The sequence below is a fragment of the Oenanthe melanoleuca genome, chromosome 4A (genome assembly GCF_029582105.1).
Source record: "Oenanthe melanoleuca isolate GR-GAL-2019-014 chromosome 4A, OMel1.0, whole genome shotgun sequence".
NCBI classification, from domain to species: Eukaryota; Metazoa; Chordata; class Aves; order Passeriformes; family Muscicapidae; genus Oenanthe; species Oenanthe melanoleuca.
In genome coordinates this window covers 836,739-858,976 of record NC_079338.1, presented here as the reverse complement: position 1 = coordinate 858,976, position 22,238 = coordinate 836,739, and the positions used below count along the sequence as shown (strand labels likewise).

General features: G+C 50.6%; 2 protein-coding genes across 2 annotated transcripts; one reads left to right on the top strand and one right to left on the bottom strand.

Moving 5' to 3' along the window:
- Positions 1-2,479: 2,479 nt before the first annotated feature.
- Positions 2,480-13,374, bottom strand: LOC130253012 (uncharacterized). Its single transcript, XM_056491210.1, has 9 exons — positions 13,116-13,374; positions 12,161-12,259; positions 8,994-10,670; positions 7,845-7,944; positions 7,186-7,334; positions 6,927-7,039; positions 5,679-5,768; positions 4,563-4,685; positions 2,480-4,083 (listed from the first exon to the last, which is right to left on the bottom strand). Exons 1-9 carry the CDS (start codon positions 13,300-13,302, stop codon positions 3,901-3,903), a joined length of 2,721 nt encoding a protein of 906 aa, XP_056347185.1. The 5' UTR covers positions 13,303-13,374; the 3' UTR covers positions 2,480-3,900.
- Positions 13,375-16,443: 3,069 nt separating this feature from the next.
- On the top strand, positions 16,444-22,172 carry LOC130253011 (putative glutamine amidotransferase-like class 1 domain-containing protein 3B, mitochondrial). Its single transcript, XM_056491209.1, has 4 exons — positions 16,444-16,551; positions 19,064-19,235; positions 19,991-20,192; positions 21,980-22,172. The coding sequence occupies exons 1-4, from the start codon at positions 16,444-16,446 to the stop codon at positions 22,170-22,172; spliced, it is 675 nt and encodes a 224-aa protein (XP_056347184.1).
- The last annotated feature ends 66 nt before the right edge of the window (positions 22,173-22,238 follow it).

Genomic DNA, 22,238 nt, shown 5'->3' with positions numbered 1-22,238 from the left:
GTGATCTCAGGTCTAAGGAAACACCTCGGGATGTGGCAGAAGGGGAGCCCATAGAGCTGCCCACGCCCCTGCTGCTCCTGAAGACGACACAGAGAAGGAGGAGTAGTGGAGCTTTGTCCTTTAAAGCAGAGCTGGCTCTTCTGTCCTCACAGATCTGTTAGAAGATTTCAAAGTTGGAGGTCATGAAGATCAAGTACTCTCTAGGTCACAGCAACAGGAAGGAGCAGCTTTAGATGAATTTAGGTGAATTTGCCTTATTCCTTTATCTTGCCTGGCTGTGGAACACTATTTCCAGTTTCAGATGTAATTTGGGCTCATTATCTTGGGGGTTTTAGCTCTTAATGGAGTCCCAGCATTCTCTGCGTCCCTCTTTATTTGCATACGCTCCCATGACGTCACTCCTCCTCCGTTGTCACAGGCGCCATTTTAGGGAAGCAGTGATGGAACAACCCGACGAAATGGAAAAGGGATATGGGGTAAGAATTGGGGGGGTAAAACAGGGTGAGGCTAAGAACTTAACAATTCCAATTAACATTACAGACAAATAGGAATATTCATAGAAACATACAACTTTAATGGTTATAGAACTTTCTTAGGAACAGGATAGAAACATACAACTTTAATAGTTATAGAACTTCTTATAGGAACAGGATAGAAACATACAACTTTAATGTTTATAGAGCTTTTTTTAGGAACAGGATAGGAACATACAACTTTAATGGTTACAGAACTTTTTTTAGGAACAGTATAGAAACATACAACTTTAATGTTTATAGAGCTTTTTTTAGGAACAGGATAGAAACATACAACTTTAACCGTTCCAGAACTTTCTTAGGAACAGAATAGAAACATACAACTTTAACTGTTATAGAACTTTTTTTAGGAACAGGATAGTAACATACAACTTTAATGTTTATAGAGCTTTTTTTAGGAACAGGATAGAAACATACAACTTTAACGGTTATAGAACTTTTTTAAGGAACAGGATAGGAACATACAACTTTAACCGTTCCAGAACTTTCTTAGGAACAGGATTCACCCGTTACACTGCTGGGCTGGTTTGGCCCCCAGCCGTGGCTGGGAAGCCGCCCTGAGCTCTGCCCACCCCGAGCCACGTCCGTGGCACTGACTCAGTTCCTGTCCCCATGGCTCTGCTCTCCAGGGTGAGCTGGCTTTTTCCTGCCACTGCCAAACACTCTTCTTTACATGCCCTTTTTAAACCTTTTTTTCCATTGACACGGGTGTCTAGACTGCACAAAGGGCAGAGGGAAGGTGGGACAGCCCTTCTTCCCGGGTTGTTTCCAGCCCCAGTGGGATTGCAGGGTTGGCTGGTTCACAAAGAGACCCATTCATGAGCTTGTTTTGTCTCCCAGGGTGACCTTTCAGGCCTAAAGATCTCCCAGACATTGACAATGCAAACCCAAATTGGTTTCAGAGGAGTCTCTTCTGGTTTTCCTCCTCCTGGGGTGGAGGTCTGAGGTCCTCACACCCCTTTCTTATCCAGAATCCAGGGATGGAGCAGTTCCTTCCCCTTGAGAAGGACAGAATCTCCCTTGAGGACTCCTGGACAATCTTTTTTGACCATAACCTCCAGTTTTAGTGATGAAAAGACTCTCGTTGATACCCCAAAATAGATTTGATCTGTGACTTTTCAGCACATGAACCCAACACAATCAAATGTTTATCTCAGTCCTTTCTGACTAAAGTGTTTTGGATTTGCCTCTTTTATCCTCTCTCCACTTCTCTTCAAAAATGTTTTGCTTCCCCCTAAATGCTGGGAAACTGTGGAAATAGCAGATTTTTTCTTTTTTTTTGCCTTAATTTAAGTGAAAGATCCCATTTAAATCTCCTTTTTCCCTAAACTGTTCCTTTTCAGTTTGCTGGGACACAGGAGAGCTGTGGGTGGGGTAAAATTAAGCCTGAAATGAAACCTCTCCTTGTCTCACTCCAGCAAAGTGAGAAATTCTTCCCCCAGTGTCCTGAGACTGAACATTTTCTGTGAATAAAAACCGAAAAAATATGGAGTTTAAGAGGAAAATGGATGCAGATGAAGCATCAAGGAAGAAAAGAGTTTTTTGAGCCACTTTTAATTTGTAAAAAGCAATTATTTGCAGCACAGGGCAGCAGCATCTCTGGTATATTTAAGCCAGGGCAGCTTTCCCTCAAAAAAATGCTTTGTGATGTCCCAGCATCTCTCCAAATTCCCAATTCTTACCACATTCACTAAGATTTTGGTGTATATGGGGTTTTTTTTGGGGTTTTTTTCAGTGATTAAGGGGTGAAATACAGCCCTGGCATTTTTGAGCTGGTGCCAGGAGCTGCTGTGAGGAGTTATCTTCTTCCTCTTCCCCACCCTGGAAGTGTCACAATTTGATTCCCTCCTGAGATCCTGCTCAAATCCTGCATGGCCAGGAACCCCAAACACCCAAAACCCAAAGCCCCACCAGGTTTTGTCACGACTGCACAGCCCCAGGTGAGATCTGTTTATTGAAAATATTTTATTGCTTTCTAAAAACCGGTTTTAATAAACTCCAAGGAGATAGAGGAAGTAGACCAGCAGAATTGTTGAACACACTGAATTCTCTGTAATTTTCTCTGCAGGAAGAGAGAAGGAGAGAGAGCCAGCTCTGTGAGGACAAGTTGAGGAAACCCCATTTTTGCCAGAGCTCCTCTGGCTGCACCACTTTTATCCTCAAATTCCAGGTGAAATCAATGAGCAACGGATTGGTTTCAGCTGGAGTTTGATCAGCACCTTGCACCTGAGTCAGGTAAGAATAAGATCAGCAGTTTTGGGAGCTGGGACGAGCCATAACTGCAGCGTTTGCCAAGGAAAACTCCTCGTGAGAGTTTGAGAGGTTTTTTGGGTCCTTCTCAACTCCTCCTGGCCAGCAGCCACTACTCCACACTGCCTGTCCTGCCTAAAAAGTCCAAATCCTCACATTGCTCCACTCCAGGAGCCATCCCATCATGTCCCAGTGATGCCAGTAGGTCATGGGTGAGCACATCTCCAGTTCCTTCCCTGTATTTCAGGAATTTGCAGAGAAGCTGGACCCCTGGAGAAGACAAATGACTGCCTGGAACGGCTGGAATTCCTTCCTCTGATCCTATGGAATTTGCACTCTGCAGGAAACGTGCCATGAGATGGGAAGGGTTGGGCTGTAAGGTGAGAGACCAGCTCCTGGCATCCTCAAAAACATGGAGATTGGGCTCCTGAAACTCCTAACGTGGCAAGGGAGGGTCTTCCCTAAAGCACCTTGAAGGGTATAAAATATTGGGGTCGTCCAAATGGGGATTCCACCCTGACACTGAGTGTGAAATGCAGGAGTGGCACCTCACCCCTCGGGTCTGGCGTTTCTTTGGAGTGTTGAGGAAGGGAACAGAGGAAACACCTCCCAGGTGGGGTCAGTGGGTGATTGTGAAGAAAACACAGCAGGAGACACCCCCAGCTCTGAGTCCAGGCTTTGCCAAATCCATTGGATCCACCAGCAAAGCACCTGGACTCATCTCCCCTCCTCCTTCCCCACGTGGTGTGGCACTTGGGGACACGGGGACACAGCCTTGGCAGTGCTGGGGGCTCAAGGATTGGAAAGTCTTTCCCCACCAAAACCATCCTGTGTAATTCAAGTTACTCCTCACCCCATGCCCCAAATCCAAATCCCAAATCCAAGGAATTCCCTCCCGGTGGCAGGGATGGAGCTCTGGGACTCCGGCTTTGGTCGTGACTGATCTCCAGGGAGCGCTGGCAGCGCCCCTAAAGGGAAAATTTTCCTGTGGTTTGCAGCGTCCATAGAAAGGCAGATGAGTCACCCCTGCAGCTGGGCAGCCTCTCCCATTCCCCAATTTGGCCGAAATGGCGTTTTCCCACATTTCCCACGTTATTTTCCAGGCGGAGCTGCGGGATCAGACGCGGGTGTGACGCTCGGAATCGGGATCCAGCCCCGGCTCCCCCCGGGCAGCTCTGCCCACCCCGTTGTGCACGGCGTGGCCACGAGTCTGGAGCTCTTCCCAGCCTTTTGTGGGGCAGGTGGCACTGGGAGGGACCACCAGGTGTTTCTTCTGCACCTGCTCCAGGATCTGCAGCACCTGGAATGAGTAAATGCAGCTTAGGAATTAGGGCAGAGCATTAATTTCTTCTCCAGCTGTTGAAATAATCATAAAATAATGGGTTGGAAGTGACTTTTAAAGGATCCCCCATGGGCAGACCTTCCACAAGATTTTCTCTTTCAAGTGTCTGGCTCGGTTTGGGGATGGCACAAATAATTTCTGTGCTCAGAGGTCTCTGGGATGGGTGAACATGGAGAGCCTGCCCCATGCAGGAGGATCTCAGAGCCCGTTCCATAGATGAATCAGCCCCATTTTTTTGGGAATTGCCCATTCCCCAGCCCCACAGAGGTGCTCCAGAGCAGGATCAGGACAGAAGCGTGGAGCTCTGCTGGTGTCCCTCACCCCAGCCTGGGATAACTCCTCATGCAATCTTTGTCTCCTCACTGAATTAGCAATCCCCAGGTTGAAACTCATTCAGTGGAGAGAGGGAATGGAAACGAAGCCCAGCTGAATTTCACCTGAGACTTGGGGATGATGCCGACCCTGAAGAACCCGATGTTCCCAGTGTCGATCTTGGTGCAGTCCACCACGGTGGAGGCAATGTTCTCTGGAGAGGGCCCACCACAAAGAACTGCATCCACCTGGAAACAGCAGATTTTTGCACCAAATTCCCCGTGGAATGGGAGAGTTTTCCCTCTCAACAGCAAATAATTCTCATCAAAGGCAGTGCTGCTCCTTCCTGCCCCACTGCAGTGACACCAGAGCCAGATTTGGGGTGAATGACCCCAAAGCAAGGACAGGCAGAGCTCAGTGGGGTGCAGGTCAGCAGGTTTGCAGCAGCTGAGAAGCTCTGGAAGAAGTCCCATCCACAAAGAAAATGTGAAGTTTTGATTTTTGAGGAGTTAGAGGTGGAAGATTTGTGCCACCTCTTTTTTAAGGCTGTGTCGTGACGACACAAAATGTAAAACCCTCAGAGTTCAGCACTGAAATCTTAGAATCAGGGAATTATCCTGAGTTGGAAGGATCCACAGGCACCACCAATCCAACCCCTGGCCCTGCACAGACATCCCAACAATTCCACCCTTCCAAACTCTCCTGGAGCTCTGGCAGCCTCGGGGCTGTGCCCATTCCCTGCGGATCCTGGGCAGTGCCAGCACCCTTTGGGTGAGGGAAGAACCTTTCCTGATCTCCCACCAGAACCACTGAAAAGCCATGACCATGGCACTTCCATGAAAGCTCTAAAAGCCAGGAATATTTTGGAGCTTGGCACCAGTTTTAGACCAGGCTTAGATGGGAATCCTTGAAATTTCACAGCCCGATGCCACACCTGGCACATCCAGGCATCAGGATTTGATTGATTGTGAGCAAAAAGGAATTTTTTGTTGCTTTCATCATCCCATGTTGGAATATGAACCAACTCACGTTGCCAAATCATAACTACGCTGTGTACAGCAGAGGAGTTTTGGTTTCACACCAAGATCTGCATTTTAAAATCTTCTTTGATACCAACATGAGAAGCACCCACGAGATTTTTTTTTAATTAGAGGCTTTCCCAGATTCCTGATGCAATCTATTGATTTTCCTTCTGGAAGCAAAGGGGTTTGCATTTTTCCATGCCCACATCTCTTGGTTACCTTGTCTCCCAGCTTGGCGTACACTTGGTTGTGGTGGGTGGTGTCAGCCTCTCCCGTTGGGTTGGCTGATGTGACCACAATGGGGCCAACCTGGAGACACAAAATCAGCAGTCAAAGCACTGGGCAGGACTTTTGGGCTCAAACAGGTGGCTCGAGCTCTGAACTTCATCTGTGACCCTGAAGAGAGCTCAGTGTGGCTCGCCCAGGTGAGGAACCTTCTTTGCAGGCAACTACAGTCCCACCAAACTGGGTTTGGGTGACCAGCACTGGCAAATTTGTGTTTGGTGATGATGGCCATGAAATGAGATCTTGCTTTCCAGCATCAGCACTTGCCCAGACCTACAACACTCAGGGTATCACCTGTGGTGATCACCTGGAGGTTCCTGTGGCCACTCTCTGCTCCTTCTGAAGTTATTCTGGCCTCACAGAAGTCTGTGCTTCCAACGGTGTTCTACGCTGGTGTCCTCGGTTACAATGTAAAGATGTGCCCAAAAGGATTCTATCACCATCTATTAAACCATGTGAGCAGTGACCCTTATCTCTGTGGGATATCTCCTGTTAATGGGCCATCTTTAAACCACCTGGGCAATCATCTTTATCTTCCCACAGCCCATCCTCCCTCCAGGAGATATCTCCTGTTCATGGCCAGTGAGTCCCAGGGCATGGCTGATAAAATTCCATCATCCCACTGGGAGATGCTCCAGCCAGGGGAGGAGCCAAGCCTTTCCTACCCAGATAAAAACTGACATTTTGGACACCAAGGAACCTTCTTTCCACTGGATTCCAGAGGAAAACCAGACCTTTGCACATCATCCCTGCACCTTCAGAGGAAACTGCACCTTCTCCAGGAGCACTGCTCCAGCTGAACCACATCTGCCACTGCAGGAGGATGCAGCCACCATTGAATGGGACTGTGCCAACACCCTGACTGACTGACGGGTGTCAGCTTGGATTCTGACTCTGGCAGGGTTTGGGATTGTTCTGTGTAATACTGTATTTCTATTTTCTATTTTTTTTTTTTTTCCTATTAAATTGTATTTCTGACTTGGAGTCTCTCACTGCTTTTGCTTTCAAACCAGCACAGCTGGAAATTAAACTGTGCCTGTTAAGGGCATTCTCCTGATTTCCTGACCTGATGATTGCTCCTTTTCCCCTCTTTGCTGCCATAAAACCCCTCCCAGCTGACTGCAGGCCCCAGCCCTTCCCAAAGGAGGGCTCAGCTCAGCAGGCTGAGGTGCTGAGACTCACCAGGTCGATGAGGTGTGTGGTGACAGAGCAGTCGGGGATGCGGATGGCCACGCTCTGAGGGGTCCCAACGTATCTAGCAGAGTCCTTCATCCCCAGGAAATCCACCCACTCACCTGCAGCAAGCAGAGCCACACTCAGAGATTCACCCCAGCCCAGACACAGCGGCTGTGACAGGGATATCCCCACAGTGCTGAAGGGGTTTTGGGAATTCCAAACCCAAATCTCTCCAGAGAGCTCGGGGTGAGCAGCATTTCCTCACCTCTGGGAATGACCAAGCTGATGGGAGATGGCCAGGCTGCCTCCATGAAGTCCCAGAGGAGGGGAGTGAACAAATGCTTGGCAGGTTCCAGCTGCTTCAGGCTGGAAATCCAGAGGGACATGGGGCGATCCTGAGCCTGGCGCTTGGACCTGGAAAAGAGGGAGGAAAAGATGGGGCTGGCAGCAAGACAAGGATTTAATTTCAAGGAAAGGAAAGTGTTGGTGAGGTCTAGAGCTAATGGAACGTGTGCAGGCTCTGCCCAAGGTCACCAGTCTGGAGTAAAAGTAGGACTGGGAAGGGACATTAATGGCTGCTCCAAATCAGTAAAGTCTGTTTTCAAATCAAGGTTTTAATTTCTTGTGTACTGATGGGTAAAGGTCCCAATGGCCCAAATTCTGAGGAAACCCCACCAATATGAGGGGCTCCTCACAACTCTCCATGTAACTCCTCAACAAAACAACTCCACAAAAGTAATAGCAGCAAAACTCATTTTAATTTAAACATATAAATTTAATTTAAATGTATAAAAAATATTACCCAAAGTCTACAGAAAACATAAAACCACCAAATCATTACCCAAGATATATGTAAAAAGCATTTTACAAAGCAGCTCTGAGTTCTGGAAGGTTCCTGAGCCCAGCCCAGGTGCCAGGACTCACCTGTGAGCTTTCTCCACAGCATCAGGCCGGCTGCAGGCAGCCACCAGCACGTACACAGTGTCGGTGGGGATGCCACAGGTGCCACCACTCCTCAGGATATCTGTTGGTACGGACACAGGGAGGTGACAGGGGTGTCATTCGCCTGGCAGAGCTGTCACTTGATGTGCTCCTTTCCTTTCCTTTCCTTTCCTTTCCTTTCCTTTCCTTTCCTTTCCTTTCCTTTCCTTTCCTTTCCTTTCCTTTCCTTTCCTTTCCTTTCCTTTCCTTTCCTTTCCTTTCCTTTCCTTTCCTTTCCTTTCCTTTCCTTTCCTTTCCTTTCCTTTCCTTTCCTTTCCTTTCCTTTCCTTTCCTTTCCTTTCCTTTCCTTTCCTTTCCTTTCCTTTCCCTTTTTCCCTGGTTTTCAGGGGAGTTCTGGGCCAGAGTAGAGGGAAAAAGGATCAAACACTGGCTCTGCTTTCTCTGTGCAGAGCTTTGGGGGGTATCCCCAGCTTGGAGGATTCTCAGGCTGGATGAGGACACAGGGAAATGATACAGGAGGCTCAGCAGGGAATTCACTGCTCCACTCAGCTCATGACTCCTGTGACTTGGCCCAGGAATTCTGATATTCTCCCCAGGAATAACCTGTACAGATTATCCCTGATTCTTTCCATGTTTCCTTATTAAAAGGGAGTTTCCTCCTCCTTTGTACCCCTCCTTCAAATACCAAAAATGCTGAGAAGATTTCCCCCTAAATCTCAGTTCCCCAAGGCTGAACAAGCTCAGCTCTCTCAGCCTTTCCTCACTTGGGAACTTCCCAGGCTTTGGATCATCTTTGTGGCCTTTCTCTGGATCCTCTCCAGCTTGGCCACATCTCTTTTTTTTTCTTTCCATTTTTTTAAAAATTTTTATTTTTTGGCAAATTTGGGATCAAAACTCTTTCCACAACTCTGATGGCTTAAGAACAAAACTTCACCAAAACATCAGCACACCGTCCAGGTTTCCACATCATCCAGGCTGGACGGGGTGGAAGATGTCCCCATGGAACAAGGTGGGCTTGGAGATCCTTTCCCACTCTGTGACTGGGATAATGTCCTTTTAACAGCGTTCTGCCACAGAACCTCCCAGAATTTCCCCTCCCTGCCCACACTCTGCTCTGTTTTTAACCCTTACCTGCAATTCTCTTGACTGAGGACGCTTTCCTGGCGGGCAGGTGAAGGCACTTGCTGCCTCCTGCCCCGACCCCACCGAGCTGCACCACGGGCTTCCCCATGGGCAAGCACAGCCCCTCCAAGGTGCTGCTGGCCAGGGAAGCCAGGAAGCAGTAAAAGCTGACCAGCCCAAAGATGAGGCTGGCAGCCAGGTCGTATCCAGCGGGAAGAGCACGGACGGCATCCAGCAGGAAGCTGCCAGCCACCAGCATGAAGGTGAGGGAGTAGAAGAACCAGGCTGTGCTGAGGAAGAGCGAGCAGAAGACCACGAAGCTGTTGAAGAGCATGAAGGCAACGATGCCCAGGGCTGAGTGGAAGGTCCTGGCAGTGCCCTGGAGGCCACCAAACCTTGCCAGGCCCCAGATGACCCACATGACAGCGTAGAGGATGAAGGCGCTGCTCTCCAGGGTTTTACCCCGGGCAAAAGCCACAGAGCCCCCCAGAAGCTTGAGGATGCCACCAGCCACCACCAGCCACGGGATGACCACGGTGGCAAGGGGAGCCTGGGGGTCTCCTGTGGCTGCCAGAGCAAAGGAAGCCAGCACGCTGCAGGCGTAGGTGAGGATTTCTGCGTCGGCGTATTTGGAATAGCCCAGGTAGGGGGAGTGGAGGTCGGGCCCCTCGCGGAGCTTCAGGAGGCTGCTGCGAGCAAGGAGGGCCCTCACTGCCCCCCTCCCCGTCGGGATCTTGGCCTTTGCCCTCAGGTTGTACAGGTGGATCAAAGCCACCGAGGCTGAGGCCACGAAAACAGCCACGGCCACGCCCTGGGGGCCGGCTGCAAAAAACCCCTTGGGGCTGCAAGCCAAGGCGATGCAGTAGGCAACAAAAACCAGCAGGTACAGGCCATCCACGGGGCTCTGCAGGGAGAGGAAAAGAGCCAGGAGAGCGAAAAGAGCAGAGAAAACCAGCAGGACTGGGGTGGGGAAGGCTGGCTCCTCTGGCTGCCAGGCTGGGTACAGGAGGCTGTAGCCCCCGGCGAATTTGAGGATGGAAGTGAAGCCGAAGGCCGTGGCCATGAGAACGTCCATGGCTCGGTAGGACAGCACACAGATGCCAAGCTGGAAGGTGCCAGCTGCCCACAGCCAGGGCACATGGCCCAGGAAGAGCTTGTGGGTGACACCCAGGAGCCTGCAGCAGAACACACTGGCTGACAGCGCGTTCAGGAGCAGCCCTGGGGCTACAAAGGGGTTGCCAGCGCTGGCCCAGCCCCGCTCCTGGGCTTTCTTCTCAGCCAGATCCGTGCCAGGCAGGGCAAATCTCCCTTTGGTGAGCAAGCAAAGCATCCTCCCCAGAGCAAAGTAGCCCCCGAGCAAGCAGACAAGGAGGTGGCCACAAGCCACGGCCGAGGGGCCCAGCGAGGAGCTGCAGTGCAGGGCAACCTCGTGGCCACTGGCCAGCGCCATGGCAGTGGCCAGCAGGGCCAGGAAGGGCTGTCCAGAGAGGAAAGCCAGCAGGGCCAGCAGCAGCAGGGTCAGGGTGAAGGCGGCCAGGCCGGGCAGGAGGGCGTCCCGGGCGTCCCCGGGGGCAGGCAGCGCTCCCTGCCCGGCCAGCACCAGGATCAGCCCGTAGCCACTCCAGAAGGGTGAGAGGGCCAGGCTCAGGGGCACCAGCAGGGAGCTCCTGGGGCTTCTCCGGATCCCTGGAACAGAGGGAGAACAGATGTGGTTTCAGACAGCGCTGTGGGGCAAGGATTGGCACGGGAACTGCCTGGGGATGGATCTATCCTGGAGAAAAGGAGGCTCAGCAAAACCTCATCACACTCTACAACTACCTGGAATGAGATTATGGTGAAGAGGAAATGGCTTCAGCTCATGCTGTGGAGAGATGTGGGGCAAGGATTGCCATGGGAACTGCCTGGGGATGGATCTATCCTGGAGAAAAAAAAAGGCTCAGGGGGATTTATCACACTCTACAACTACTCTAAAACCACTCTACTACCTGGAATGAGATTATGGTAGAGGGTTGGGCTCTTCTCCCAGGGAACAACAGACAGGATGAGAGGAAATGGCTTCAGCTCATGCTGTGGAGAGCTGTGGGGCAAGGACTGGCATGGGTCCTGCCTGGGGATGGATTTATTTGTGGCCATTACAGGCCCAGGAAGAATCTTAAAGGATTTTTCCAGTCTGGCTTTCTCAGGCTCAGGTGGGATTTTTCCCAAGCTAGAGCCTCTTTCTCTAAGAGAAAGAATTATAACTAAGATAAACACCTGCTGGATCCATGAGAAAACCTGGGACAAGAGGTGTCTCCTTCTCTGTCTGTCTGTATTTTGTTATGTATGAAATGTCTTATTTAAAGCAATGGCTTTCTTTCAATAAATTGCTCTTTCTTGCTCTGTCTTGCACCATGCAAGAGATGCCATATTACTGTGTCCTTTCACCCCTCTGTAACCCATATACAGTGACATTTATCCTGGAGAAAAGGAGGCTCAGCAGGACCTCACCACACTCTACAACTACCTGGAATGAGATTACAGTGAAGGGTTGGGCTCTTCTCCCAGGGAACAACAGGCAGGATGAGAGGAAATGGCTTCAACTCATGCCAGGGGAGGTTTAGATTGAACATCAAGGAAAATTTGGGGGAGTGCCCACCCCTGGAAAAGTTCAAAGCATACGTGGATGTGGCATTTGGGGACGTGGCTTAGTGGTGGCAGTGCTGGTTGATGGTTGGACTTGACAACCTTTAAGGTTTTTTCCAACCTGAACGATTCTGTGATTCTGTGATTTGGTGTTCTCATTGCTATGAGTTACAAAGGATAAATAATTCAATATTCATTGCAGAAAGTGTGGGTTTTGTTCCAGGCAGTGATTTTTCCCTCTCAGATGAGTGCAGTCACTGTCCCTTGGAATTTACCCATGGACATTTCAATCCATGGATGCTCAAAGCACTCCCAGAAATCCTGGGAGAGAAACGGTGTGTTCAGTGTGTTAAAAGCCCAAAATCCTGGTTTAGAACAAACACTGATTTCTCTTCTTGCCTATAGAGGGGAAATTTGCTGTGCTGCCACAGAGCCATGGAATGGTTTGGGATCATCCCATCCCACCCAAGGACATTTTCCACCATCCCAGGCTGCTCCAAGCCTTGTCCAGCCTGGCCTTGGACACTCCCAGGGATTTTTGGGCCAGATCTTACCTGCATAGGCCAGGAGAGGTGACAGGAGCAGCAGCAGGACCCCCAGGGCCGTGCTGGGGATCAGGGAGCTGTAGAAGTGCACAGCCAGCAGGAGAGACCCTGTGGGACACAGAGGCACAAAGAGCTTGTAAAGACATCCCAAAAAATCCTGAGAGGATCAGGGTGGACAGAGGGAAAACAGCAGTGTGAGATCTGCAAGTGGGAAAGTCTAAGGAGCTGAGAGTGACTTGGTCTGAGCCCAAAGTCTCGTTTCTTTTTGGAGGTGCCTGGTTTGGAAAAGATGGAAATTAATAATTTGAGGTTGCCCAGAGAGGTTGTGGATGCCCCATCTCATTAAAAACAGGTTGAACAGGGCTTGTATCTCAACCTGAGATAGTGGAAGGTGTTCCTGCCCATGGCAGGGGATGGAACTGCATCATCTTTAAGATCCCTTCCAACCCAAACCACCCTGGGAATGGATGGAAGAGTCTGAAAACTGCCAGCTAACGGTAAAAAATCCACAATTCCAGTGATGCAAAAGGCAGGCAGGCACACACACACCCTGCAGCTGATCCCTCCAGCCTCGTGCCGATGGAAAACCAACCCAAAAAAATCCGGGAAGACGGAACACAGAGAGGAGAGAGTGGAAGGGAGCGAGCACAGAAAACAGAGCTGCGGGGAGAAGGGCTGGAAAAGGAACGGGGAGGAAACCGCATCCAAGCCGAGATGATTTACTACAGTGACTACCAAAAAAAAAAAAAAAAAAGCTTGGATTCTCTTTCCACCCAGCACAAAACTCCAGGCCAGCTCTGGGGAAGCCAACACAAATATTTTGCTGGCGGCCGAAGCGGGCGCTGGGGATCTCGGCGCTGCGAAGCTTCTCCCGCGGATAAACAGCGTCCTTTAGCCCCCTGGAAAAGGGGGAAGCTGTTCCCAGCCCTGGTCCCCGTGCCAGCCCGCCCGGAGCGGTGCCTACCTGCGGCAGTGGCCAGGAGAGGGATGCAGGAATGCAGCGACTCATCCCCGCCGCCCATCCCTGCGCCGGGCGCTGCGCTGCTGCCTCTCCTCCCTCCCATGCTCTTTATAACCAAAGCCAACCTTCCTCCCTGCTCTCCACCCCTTTTCCCTACAAACCTCTTCTGTTCCTGCTCCTCTCCCTGCATGCGGGAGGAAATGCAAATGAGGTTCTGGCTGCAGCAAATTTGGGGCTGTGAGTCAGCCCGGGTTGCTGGGAGCTCCCTCCAGGGGCCTCTTAATTTTGCTGTTGATTAACCCTTGTTCGAAAAGACACTTGGAAAATAAGGCTGAGGGTTTATTGCCTTTGCTGGCTTTTTTTTTTTTTTTTTTTTTTTTTTTTGCTCCTGCCAGTGAGGAAATGAGAGTGGTTAAAATGAAAGTTTTTGCAAGCATCCACCTGGATGGAGCAAACAAGCCCAGCAGCTCCTTGGGGAGCACTTGTTCCTCCTGACACTGCCCAGGGGCTGCTGTTTGTGCCTGTCACAGCTCTGAATGCCTGGCACCAGCCCCCTGAGTGGGCAAGCCCAGGGCACACTCAGTGCCATTCCCTTAAAGGTCACTTGTGTCCATCTGTCACTCCAGCCCAGGTCAGAGCCAATCCCACAGGAGCAGAGCTGCAGAGCTTTGCACTGGTGCTGCCCAGGGATGGCTCTGCTGTTCCCCTCAGCAGACCCTGCCCTGTGACCCCAAACCCACAAATCCTGTCCCACAGCAGCCTGGAGCACAGGAAAGCTGCTGGGAACGGGGCTGGGAGCTGCGCTGGCCTGTGGGATCATCCAAGAGGTGTTGGAGCTGTGAGAGCACCCAGAACAACCCCAGAGCATCAGGTTCTGCCAGGGGAGCCCTGAGCCAGCTGGAGCACGATGGACCCAGCAGCATCCCAAAATTTCCTGGGATCTCTGTGTTCATCCTGATGATGGATCCAGCAGCATCACAAACTTTTGTGGGATCTCTGTGTTCATCCTGATAATGGACCCAGCTGCATCCCCATCACTGCTCCCACACTTCCCTGGAATTTTTTGGCTGTGCTCATCCTGATGATGGATCCAGCAGCATCCCCATCACTGTTCCCAAACTCTCCTGAGATCTCTGTGTTCATCCTGATGATGGATCCAGCAGAATCCCAAACTTCCCTGGGATCTCTGACTGTGTTCACCCTGACAATGGATCCAGCTACATCCCCAAAACTGCTCCCAAAATTTCCTGAGATCTCTGTGTTCATCTTGATGATGGATCCAGCTGCGTTCCAAACTTTTCTGGGATCTCTGACTATGTTCACACTGACAATGGACCCAGCTGCATCTCCATCACTGCTCCCACACTTTCCTGGAATTTCTGTCTGTGTTCACCCTGACAATGGATCCAGCAGAATCCAAAACTTCCCTGGGATCTCTGACTGTGTTCAAACTGACAATGGATCCACCTGCAACCTCATCACTGCTCCCAAAATTTCCTGAGATCTCTGTGTTCACCCTGACAATGGATCCAGCTGCATCCCCAAAACTGCTCCCAAAATTTCCTGAGATCTCTGTGTTCATCCTGATGATGGATCAAGCAGCATCCCAAACTTTTGTGGGATCTCTGACTGTGTTCACCCTGACAATGGACTCAGCTACATCCCCATCACTGCTCCTAGACTCTCCTGGAATTTCTGACTGTGTAATGATGGATACAGCTGCATCCCAAGCTCTCCTGGGATCTCTGGCTGTGCTCACCCTGCATGAAGAGGGTCCCTTCCCACCCCTCCTCACTGGAACCTTAATGCAGATGAAAATTTGTTAAAACCAGAGCCCCCAATAAATGTGTACAGCCAAGGGCACCCAGGCTGGAATAACCCAGCTGAGAAATGTCATTTATCACATTTATCACACTTATCACATTTATCACATTTATCACTCATCTCCTCACTGCAGAGACATCCTTAGGGCTGAAATGTTTTTGCAAGGGGAGGAAACAAGCCTGGCTGGCCCAGTTGCACCAATTATCCCAGTAAGGGGAACCAGCCCAGCCAGTTTACAGCAGGCAGGGTGAGGAAATCCTCAGCCTCTGGCTACTTTGTTCCATGGCTGAGGGGACTGCTCCCAAAACAGCTGCAGGAAGGAGAAATTACCTGTTCAGGTTGCAACACCACCTGGCTGTTTTTTCATGCAAGGGGAAATAAAATACCCCCAAACCATAGCTGGGATTCCTTAGATAGCAAAACAAACAGCAGGGGAAATATTTGGGGTGGTTTTTTATGCCTATCTCGATTTAATTCCTGTTCTGGGCCATAAATGAAGTCCCAAGCAGCAGCAGCAGCAGTGAGCCTGCCCTGCCTGAGCTCCCTGCCAAGCCACGAGTTCATTACCCACAGGATGTGCTTCACGTCTCTCCCAAAAAAAATGACAGAGCCCCAAGGAACATGTCTTATAAATAAGCCCTGAAAAACAGCCTGCAGCCATGCTGTGGGAGGTTTTTGTTCTCTCAGCCTCCACTGGGCAGAGTTATTTCACCAGGGCTGGGCTGAAGTGGAGAGGTACAGGATCATCTCAGAGCCAGGGAGGGAGGGATGAGCTCCAGACACCAAATCTGGCTCCTGCAGACCCCCAGTGCCACTTCCCTGGAATTAAATAAATGGAGAGATGGTAAAAAAATCCCATTTTTGCAGAGATCAGGAAGTGTTTGGGCAGTGCTGTCAGGCACAGGGTGGGATTGTTGGGGTGCAGGGCCAGGGGTTGTGGGGTCCCTTCCAACTTTATAACTCCATTAACTTCTAAGCTCAGGGTGCAAAAGCCAGGAAACAACCGCAGCAAAGTGTGAAATATCCACTCCTGAGAGGTGGGATCTGAGGGGAGGAACATTCAGGAACGCTGGAGTTAAAATCTGAAGCAGCCTGTGCAGGGCACAGAGGGGAATGCACTGCCTGAAATCCTGGATCCGTTTGGTACCATCCCCTCTGCAAAGGTTTTGGTGCTTCAGCCTGAGCTAGAATGGAAAATCAACGGCAGAGGAGGAAAAACACAGCTGCTCTGTGGAGCAGGGCACGTCAGCTCTGCAGACAGCAGAGCTGGGAAGGAGATCTGTGAGGGAGCAGCCAGTTGAGGAAACAAATAATATTTACATGCCCTGCCGGTGGAACTGGAAATAAAACCTTCTGGCCAGTGAAAAAAAAAAAAAAAAAAAAAAAGCCAGCTCAGCCCTCCCGGCCCCACCTGCTCCTGGGGGTGGAGGATGCTATAAAGGGCTGCGGGCAGCGAGCGGGGCTCAGCGAGGAGCGGGGCTCGGGGGATCGCGGGGCTCCGGGGACAATGGCAAAGAGAGTGGCCGTGGTGCTGGCCGGCTGCGGGGTGTTCGATGGCAGCGAGATCCACGAGGCTTCGGCCGTGCTGGTGCAGCTCAGCCGCGACGGGGCTCAGGTAAGAGGAGGGAACGGCGCCTTGTCCCGGGATCATGTCCTGGTTCCTTGTCCCGGGATCCTGCCCTGGTTCCTTGTCCCGGGATCCTGCCCTGGTTCCTTGTCCCGGGATGCTGCCCTGGATCCTTGTCCCGGGATGCTGCCCTGGATCCTTGTCCCGGGATGCTGCCCTGGTTCCTTGTCCCGGGATTCTGCCCTGGATCCTTGTCCCGGGATCCTGCCCTCGTTCCTTGTCCCGGGATGCTGTCCTGGTTCCTTGTCCCGGGATGCTGTCCTGGTTCCTTGTCCCGGGATGCTGCCCTGGATCCTTGTCCCGGGATGCTGCCCTGGATCCTTGTCCCGGGATTCTGCCCTCGTTCCTTGTCCCGGGATTCTGTCCTGGTTCCTTGTCCCGGGATGCTGCCCTGGATCCTTGTCCCGGGATGCTGCCCTGGATCCTTGTCCCGGGATTCTGCCCTGGTTCCTTGTCCCGGGATCCTGCCCTGGTTCCTTGTCCCGGGATGCTATACCGGTGTCCTATCCAGAGATCCTGTCCCGGGATCCTGTCCCGATTCCTTGTCCCGGGATGCTTTCCAGGGATCCTGTCCCGGCCGCTTTTCCCCGGATCCTTGTCCCGGGATTCTGCTCTGGGATCCTGTCCCCGCTCCTTGTCCGGGTATCCTGTCCAGGGATCCAGTCCTGGCTCCTTGTCCCGGGTTGCTGTCCAGGGATCCTGCCCCGGGATCCTGTCCTGGTTCCTTGTCCCCGTGTCCTGCCCGGGATCCTTGTCCCAGGATGGCGCCCCGGCTCCTTGTCCCGGTATCCTGTCCAGGGATCCTGTCCCGGTTCCTGTTACCGGGATCCTTGTCCCAGATCCTTGTCCCGGGATCCTGCCCCGGGTCCCTTTCCTCTCCCCGGGATCCTGCTGCTTGTCCTGCCCCTCTCCTTGTCCCGGGATGCTGTCCCGGTTCCTTGTCCCGGTGTCCTGTCGCGGTTCCTTGTCCCGGCTCTGCTCCTCGCTCTCTCCCCTCTTGTCTCTGAGAGGAGCTCCCCAAAAGCCAAGCAGCGGTGCCTGGAGTGCTGGGGATGGTGTGGAGAATTCCCTGCCCAGCTCTTCTACAGAGGGATGGGCTCTGCATCCAGAATATCCAAACTCTCCAAAAGACTTTCCCGAATCGCTTCTCCCCTGAATCGCTTCTCCCCTGAATTACTTCTCCCCTGCATTACTTCTTTCCCAAATGCCTTCTCTCTTCGCTTTTGGCTTTTTTCCTCTTCACTCCTCTTTTCTCCCCCACTATTTCTGTTTAAAAGACAGTTTGGGCTGTTTGAAATTCATCTTTTTGAAACCTTCCAAGACAGAAGTGAAAACAGAATCAGGCAATCCCAGGACGGTTTGGGGTGGGAAGGATTTTAAAGCTCATCCGTTCCAGTGTCCCAGGCTGCTCCCAGCCCTGTCCAGCCTGGCCTGGGGCACTGCCAGGGATGAAAGAACAGGCAGGGGTTAAACTTGAGGGGTAAAAAAGGTTCAGCTGGTCTAAAAGTCGGGAGAGCCGCTCCGTGTCTGGATGAGACTTGGCCAGATGTTTTCTCCGCTGTCATTTTGCCTTTTCCTCTCCTGGAGCTGCTGCAGCCGCTTCTCTGCTGCCACATCCCAGCCCGGCAGGATCGGATCCATCCCTCCCTCATCCCTGGGTCGCCGGGGGCCTCTAGTGGAGGAAACTCGGGCTTCATCCCAATCCCTCCTTTTCTAAGGGAACAGAACAGCATAGAATGGAATATTGCAGTTGGGAGGGAGGAGAAGCTCCTCCTTGTCACCCCCCTGGATAATTCCAAAGTCCTCGGCTGCTCCTCACAGGACATTCCTTCCAGCCCTGCCCTCCTCGGGACACCTTGGTGTTCCTTAAATCCTTCTTAATTGTGGGACCCAGAACTGCACAGGTGGCACAGCCCCAAAATCTGTTCACTCCACTCTCAATTTCTGCACATGAGCTTGAAGGTGCTAAAGGAAAGGGAAGCATTTTCCAGAAAAACGCTCTGGCTTTGGGAAAAGAGTGGGTGGGGAGAGCAAACTCCAGGTGCTGTCATGGGGTGGGTGTGAGCAAATCCCCAGCAAGGATTTATTAGAATGTGGATCTTTCTTTTCCATCTCCTTCTCTTCCTTTTTCCTTTCTTTCCTTTCCTTTCCTTTCCTTTCCTTTCCTTTCCTTTCCTTTCCTTTCCTTTCCTTTCCTTTCCTTTCCTTTCCTTTCCTTTCCTTTCCTTTCCTTTCCTTTCCTTTCCTTTCCTTTCCTTTCCTTTCCTTTCCTTTCCTTTCCTTTCCTTTCCTTTCCTTTCCTTTCCTTTCCTTTCCTTTCCTTTCCTTTCCTTTCCTTTCCTTTCCTTTCCTTTCCTTTCCTTTCCTTTCCTTTCCTTTCCTTTCCTTTCCTTTCCTTTCCTTTCCTTTCCATTTTCTCACCATTCCCACTCACTGTCTGTGCCTTTCCCACATTTATCCACCATCCCTGAAGGATCAAATCCCTTTCCCCTCTCTCCAGGCTGAGGTTTATGCCCCCAACATCCCCCAGATGCACGTGGTGGATCATGTCAAGGGGCAGCCAACCCCAGAGCAGCGAAATGTCCTGGTGGAAAGTGCCAGAATAGCCCGAGGCAACATCAAGGACCTGGCCACGCTGGATGTCAAGGAGCTGGATGCCCTCATCATCCCAGGTGGGATTGTGTGGGGTTCAGAATTCCAGAATTCCATAGGTCTGGAATGATGGGGGAGTCGTGGGATGCAGAGGGACAGGCTGGAGCAGGGCTTGGAAAGTGAAATAATTTTAATTCTTTTATTCTGGACAATTCTGCAAAGCATCGAATCCACCTGAGCTATCCACCTGGCAAAAATCCTGCCCTGGGTATAAAAAAATCCTGCCCTGGGAATATAAAAATCCTGCTCTGAGTATAAAAAAATCCTGCCCTGGGTGCATAAAAATCCTGCCCTGGGTATATAAAAATCCTGCTCTGAGTATAAAAAATCCTGCCCTGGGTGTATAAAAATCCTGCCCTGGGTGTATAAAAATCCTGCCCTGGGTATATAAAAATCCTTACCTGGGTGCATAAAAATCATGCCCTGGGAATATAAAAATCATGCCCTGGGTGTATAAAAATCATGCCCTGGGTATATAAAAATCCTTACCTGGGTGCATAAAAATCATGCCCTGGGAATATAAAAATCATGCCCTGGGAATATAAAAATCATGCCCTGGGTGTATAAAAATCCTGCCCTGGGAATATAAAAATCCTGCCCTGAGTATATAAGAATCCTTACCTGGGTACAAAAAAAAATCCTGCCCCAAGTATAAAAAAGTCCTGCCCTGGGTGTATAAAAATCCTGCCCTGGATATAAAAATCCTACCTTGGGTAAATAAAAATCCTTTCCTGGGTATAAAAATCTCCATCCTAAACCGCTTCTCTTTCCTCAGGTGGCTTCGGGGTGGCAAAAAACCTGAGCACTTGGGCCACCCAGGGCAAGAACTGCAGCATCTGCAAGGAGGTGGAGGAGGTGCTGAGGGCTTTCCATGCTGCCCACAAACCCATCGGGCTCTGCTGCATCTCCCCAGTGCTGGCAGCCAAAATCTTCCCAGGCTGTGAGCTCACCGTGGGACACGACACAGAGTGTGAGCAGTGAGTGACAGGGGCTGGGGACAGGGGCCTGCTTTGGAGGACAGGAGCTTGTCTTTGAAATGCAGAATGGAAACCCCCTCCCTCCAAAATTATTATAATTTTGAAATTAAGGGGCTCTCAGGCAAAGAGATGGGAATTAGGAATAACAGTTCTTTACTAGGAAAATTAAAATAGAAATGCAGTATTACACAGAACAATCCCAGCCCTGCCAGAGTCAGAATCCAAGCTGACACCCGTCAGTCAGTCAGGGTGTTGGCACAGTCCCATTCAATGGTGGCTGCATCCTCCTGCAGGGGCAGATGTGGTTCAGCTGGAGCAGTGCTCCTGGAGAAGGTGCAGTTTCCTCTGAAGCTCCAGGGATGATGTGCAAAGGTCTGGTTTTCCTCTGGAATCCAGTGGAAAGAAGGTGCCTTGGTGTCCAAAATCTCAGTTTTTATCTGGGTAGGAAAGGCTTGGCTCCTCCCCTGGCTGGAGCATCTCCCAGTGGGATGATGGAATTTTATCAGTCATGCCCTGGGACTCACTGGCCATGAACAGGAGATATCTCCTGGAGGGAGGATGGGCTGTGGGAAGATAAAGATGATTGCCCAGCTGGTTTAAAGGTGGCCCATTAACAGGAGATATCCCACAGAGATAAGGAAATCACTGCTCCACCTGGTTTAACAGATGGTGACAAAATCCACATTTCTGCCACATCAACCCAGCACAGTCACACCCCAGAGTCCCCCCAGAGTCCCCAGCAGCCTGCCTGGGGGGGTGTGGGTCTCACAAGCAGCTGGAAGTTATTTCTCATTAGGAGAAATGTGAGAACTCAGCTCTGCTGCCTTTAGCAACTTTTGGGGACTGAACTTTTGGAGGATTGATTTTATCATTTCTCAGCACAGCAGGAGGAATGGTGGAACACCAGATCTGTTTGCATTTTTGTGACTTGTTTCCACAACTCTGATGGTTTAGAACAAGACACTTCCTTTTAAATTAACTAACATGTAATTTATTATTTTAAATTGTTGGAACATCCAAAGTGGAACTTCAGGTCTCATTTTGGCTTTATTTCAGATTTTTAACTCATTTGAACAGGAGGTTTTCTATCAGTGGTTATATATTTTTTTCCTTCTGCTTTTGGTTAGAGTGGGGATTGAACTACAAGAGAGATTTTTGTGTTCAGACTCAGTTGTTTATTAATTCTTATCCATAGCACAGTGAGTTCTTCAGCACTTTTAGTTAATAAATTAAAAATTACAAAATGGAGCTGGATCTTGCTAATTACAAAGTCTTTTAAAAGGCTAACAATCTATTTAAAAACTAACATCTATATTATTTATACTTTTGACTCAATGACCAAACACCTGTGACCTACAGTGTGGTACTTTCTATCTAACTAAAAAAATATTACCTAAAACCAAGAAGAAGGAGGAATAAGGAAGAAAGAGATGTCCCAGAACCTCCATTTTGTCCTATTCCTATTATTATATGTTAAAACCCCAAATTCCAAACCCTTCACCGTGTGATATTAAACACTTGTATTCAAATATTCTATTCAAATACACACCAGTGATTTTAACTCCATCATGCAAATTTGGAAGGTTTTCCCAAAGTCTCAGGCCAAAAGCAGGGTTCTTTTGGGGAGAAAGCACAGAAAGTTCAGAACTCCCAGAGTTCTAAGTTTTCCTGCTGGACAAACCCCTGGAGCAGGACAAGATTTGGCTCCTTCTGAGCAGGCTGAGTGCGGCGATGAGGGAATTTTCCCTCCTGCCACCCCCAGGTTTTCACTCCCTGCTCCCCTGCAGGTGGCCTTATGCCAAGACAGCCGAGGCCCTGCAGGAGCTGGGCTGCAGGCACGTCAGCAGCCAGGTGAGCCAGGTGCACGTGGACCACAGGAACCTCCTGGTGAGCACCTGCGCCTTCATGTGCAACGCGCCCGTCCACCAGATCCACGACGGCGTGGGCAGGATGGTGCAGGAGGTGCTGAGGCTGGCCTGATCCACCCCTGCAGGGACCCTCAGTGTCCCTCCTCATCCTCAGCAGCTCTGGAGTTGGGCTGTTCAC

Excerpts from the sequence above, each read along its gene's own strand:
- LOC130253012 (XM_056491210.1), bottom strand. The coding sequence starts at position 13,302 with ATGCAGGGAGAGGAGCAGGAACAGAAGAGGTTTGTAGGGAAAAGGGGT. Across the intron at positions 7,945-8,993 it reads CTCAGTCAAGAGAATTGCAG|ATATCCTGAGGAGTGGTGGC; the intron begins GTAAGGGTTAAA and ends CCGTACCAACAG. Across the intron at positions 4,686-5,678 it reads ACGCCAAGCTGGGAGACAAG|GTGGATGCAGTTCTTTGTGG; the intron begins GTAACCAAGAGA and ends TGCTGTTTCCAG.
- LOC130253011 (XM_056491209.1), top strand. The coding sequence starts at position 16,444 with ATGGCAAAGAGAGTGGCCGTGGTGCTGGCCGGCTGCGGGGTGTTCGAT. Across the intron at positions 16,552-19,063 it reads TCAGCCGCGACGGGGCTCAG|GCTGAGGTTTATGCCCCCAA; the intron begins GTAAGAGGAGGG and ends CCCTCTCTCCAG. Across the intron at positions 19,236-19,990 it reads GGATGCCCTCATCATCCCAG|GTGGCTTCGGGGTGGCAAAA; the intron begins GTGGGATTGTGT and ends CTCTTTCCTCAG.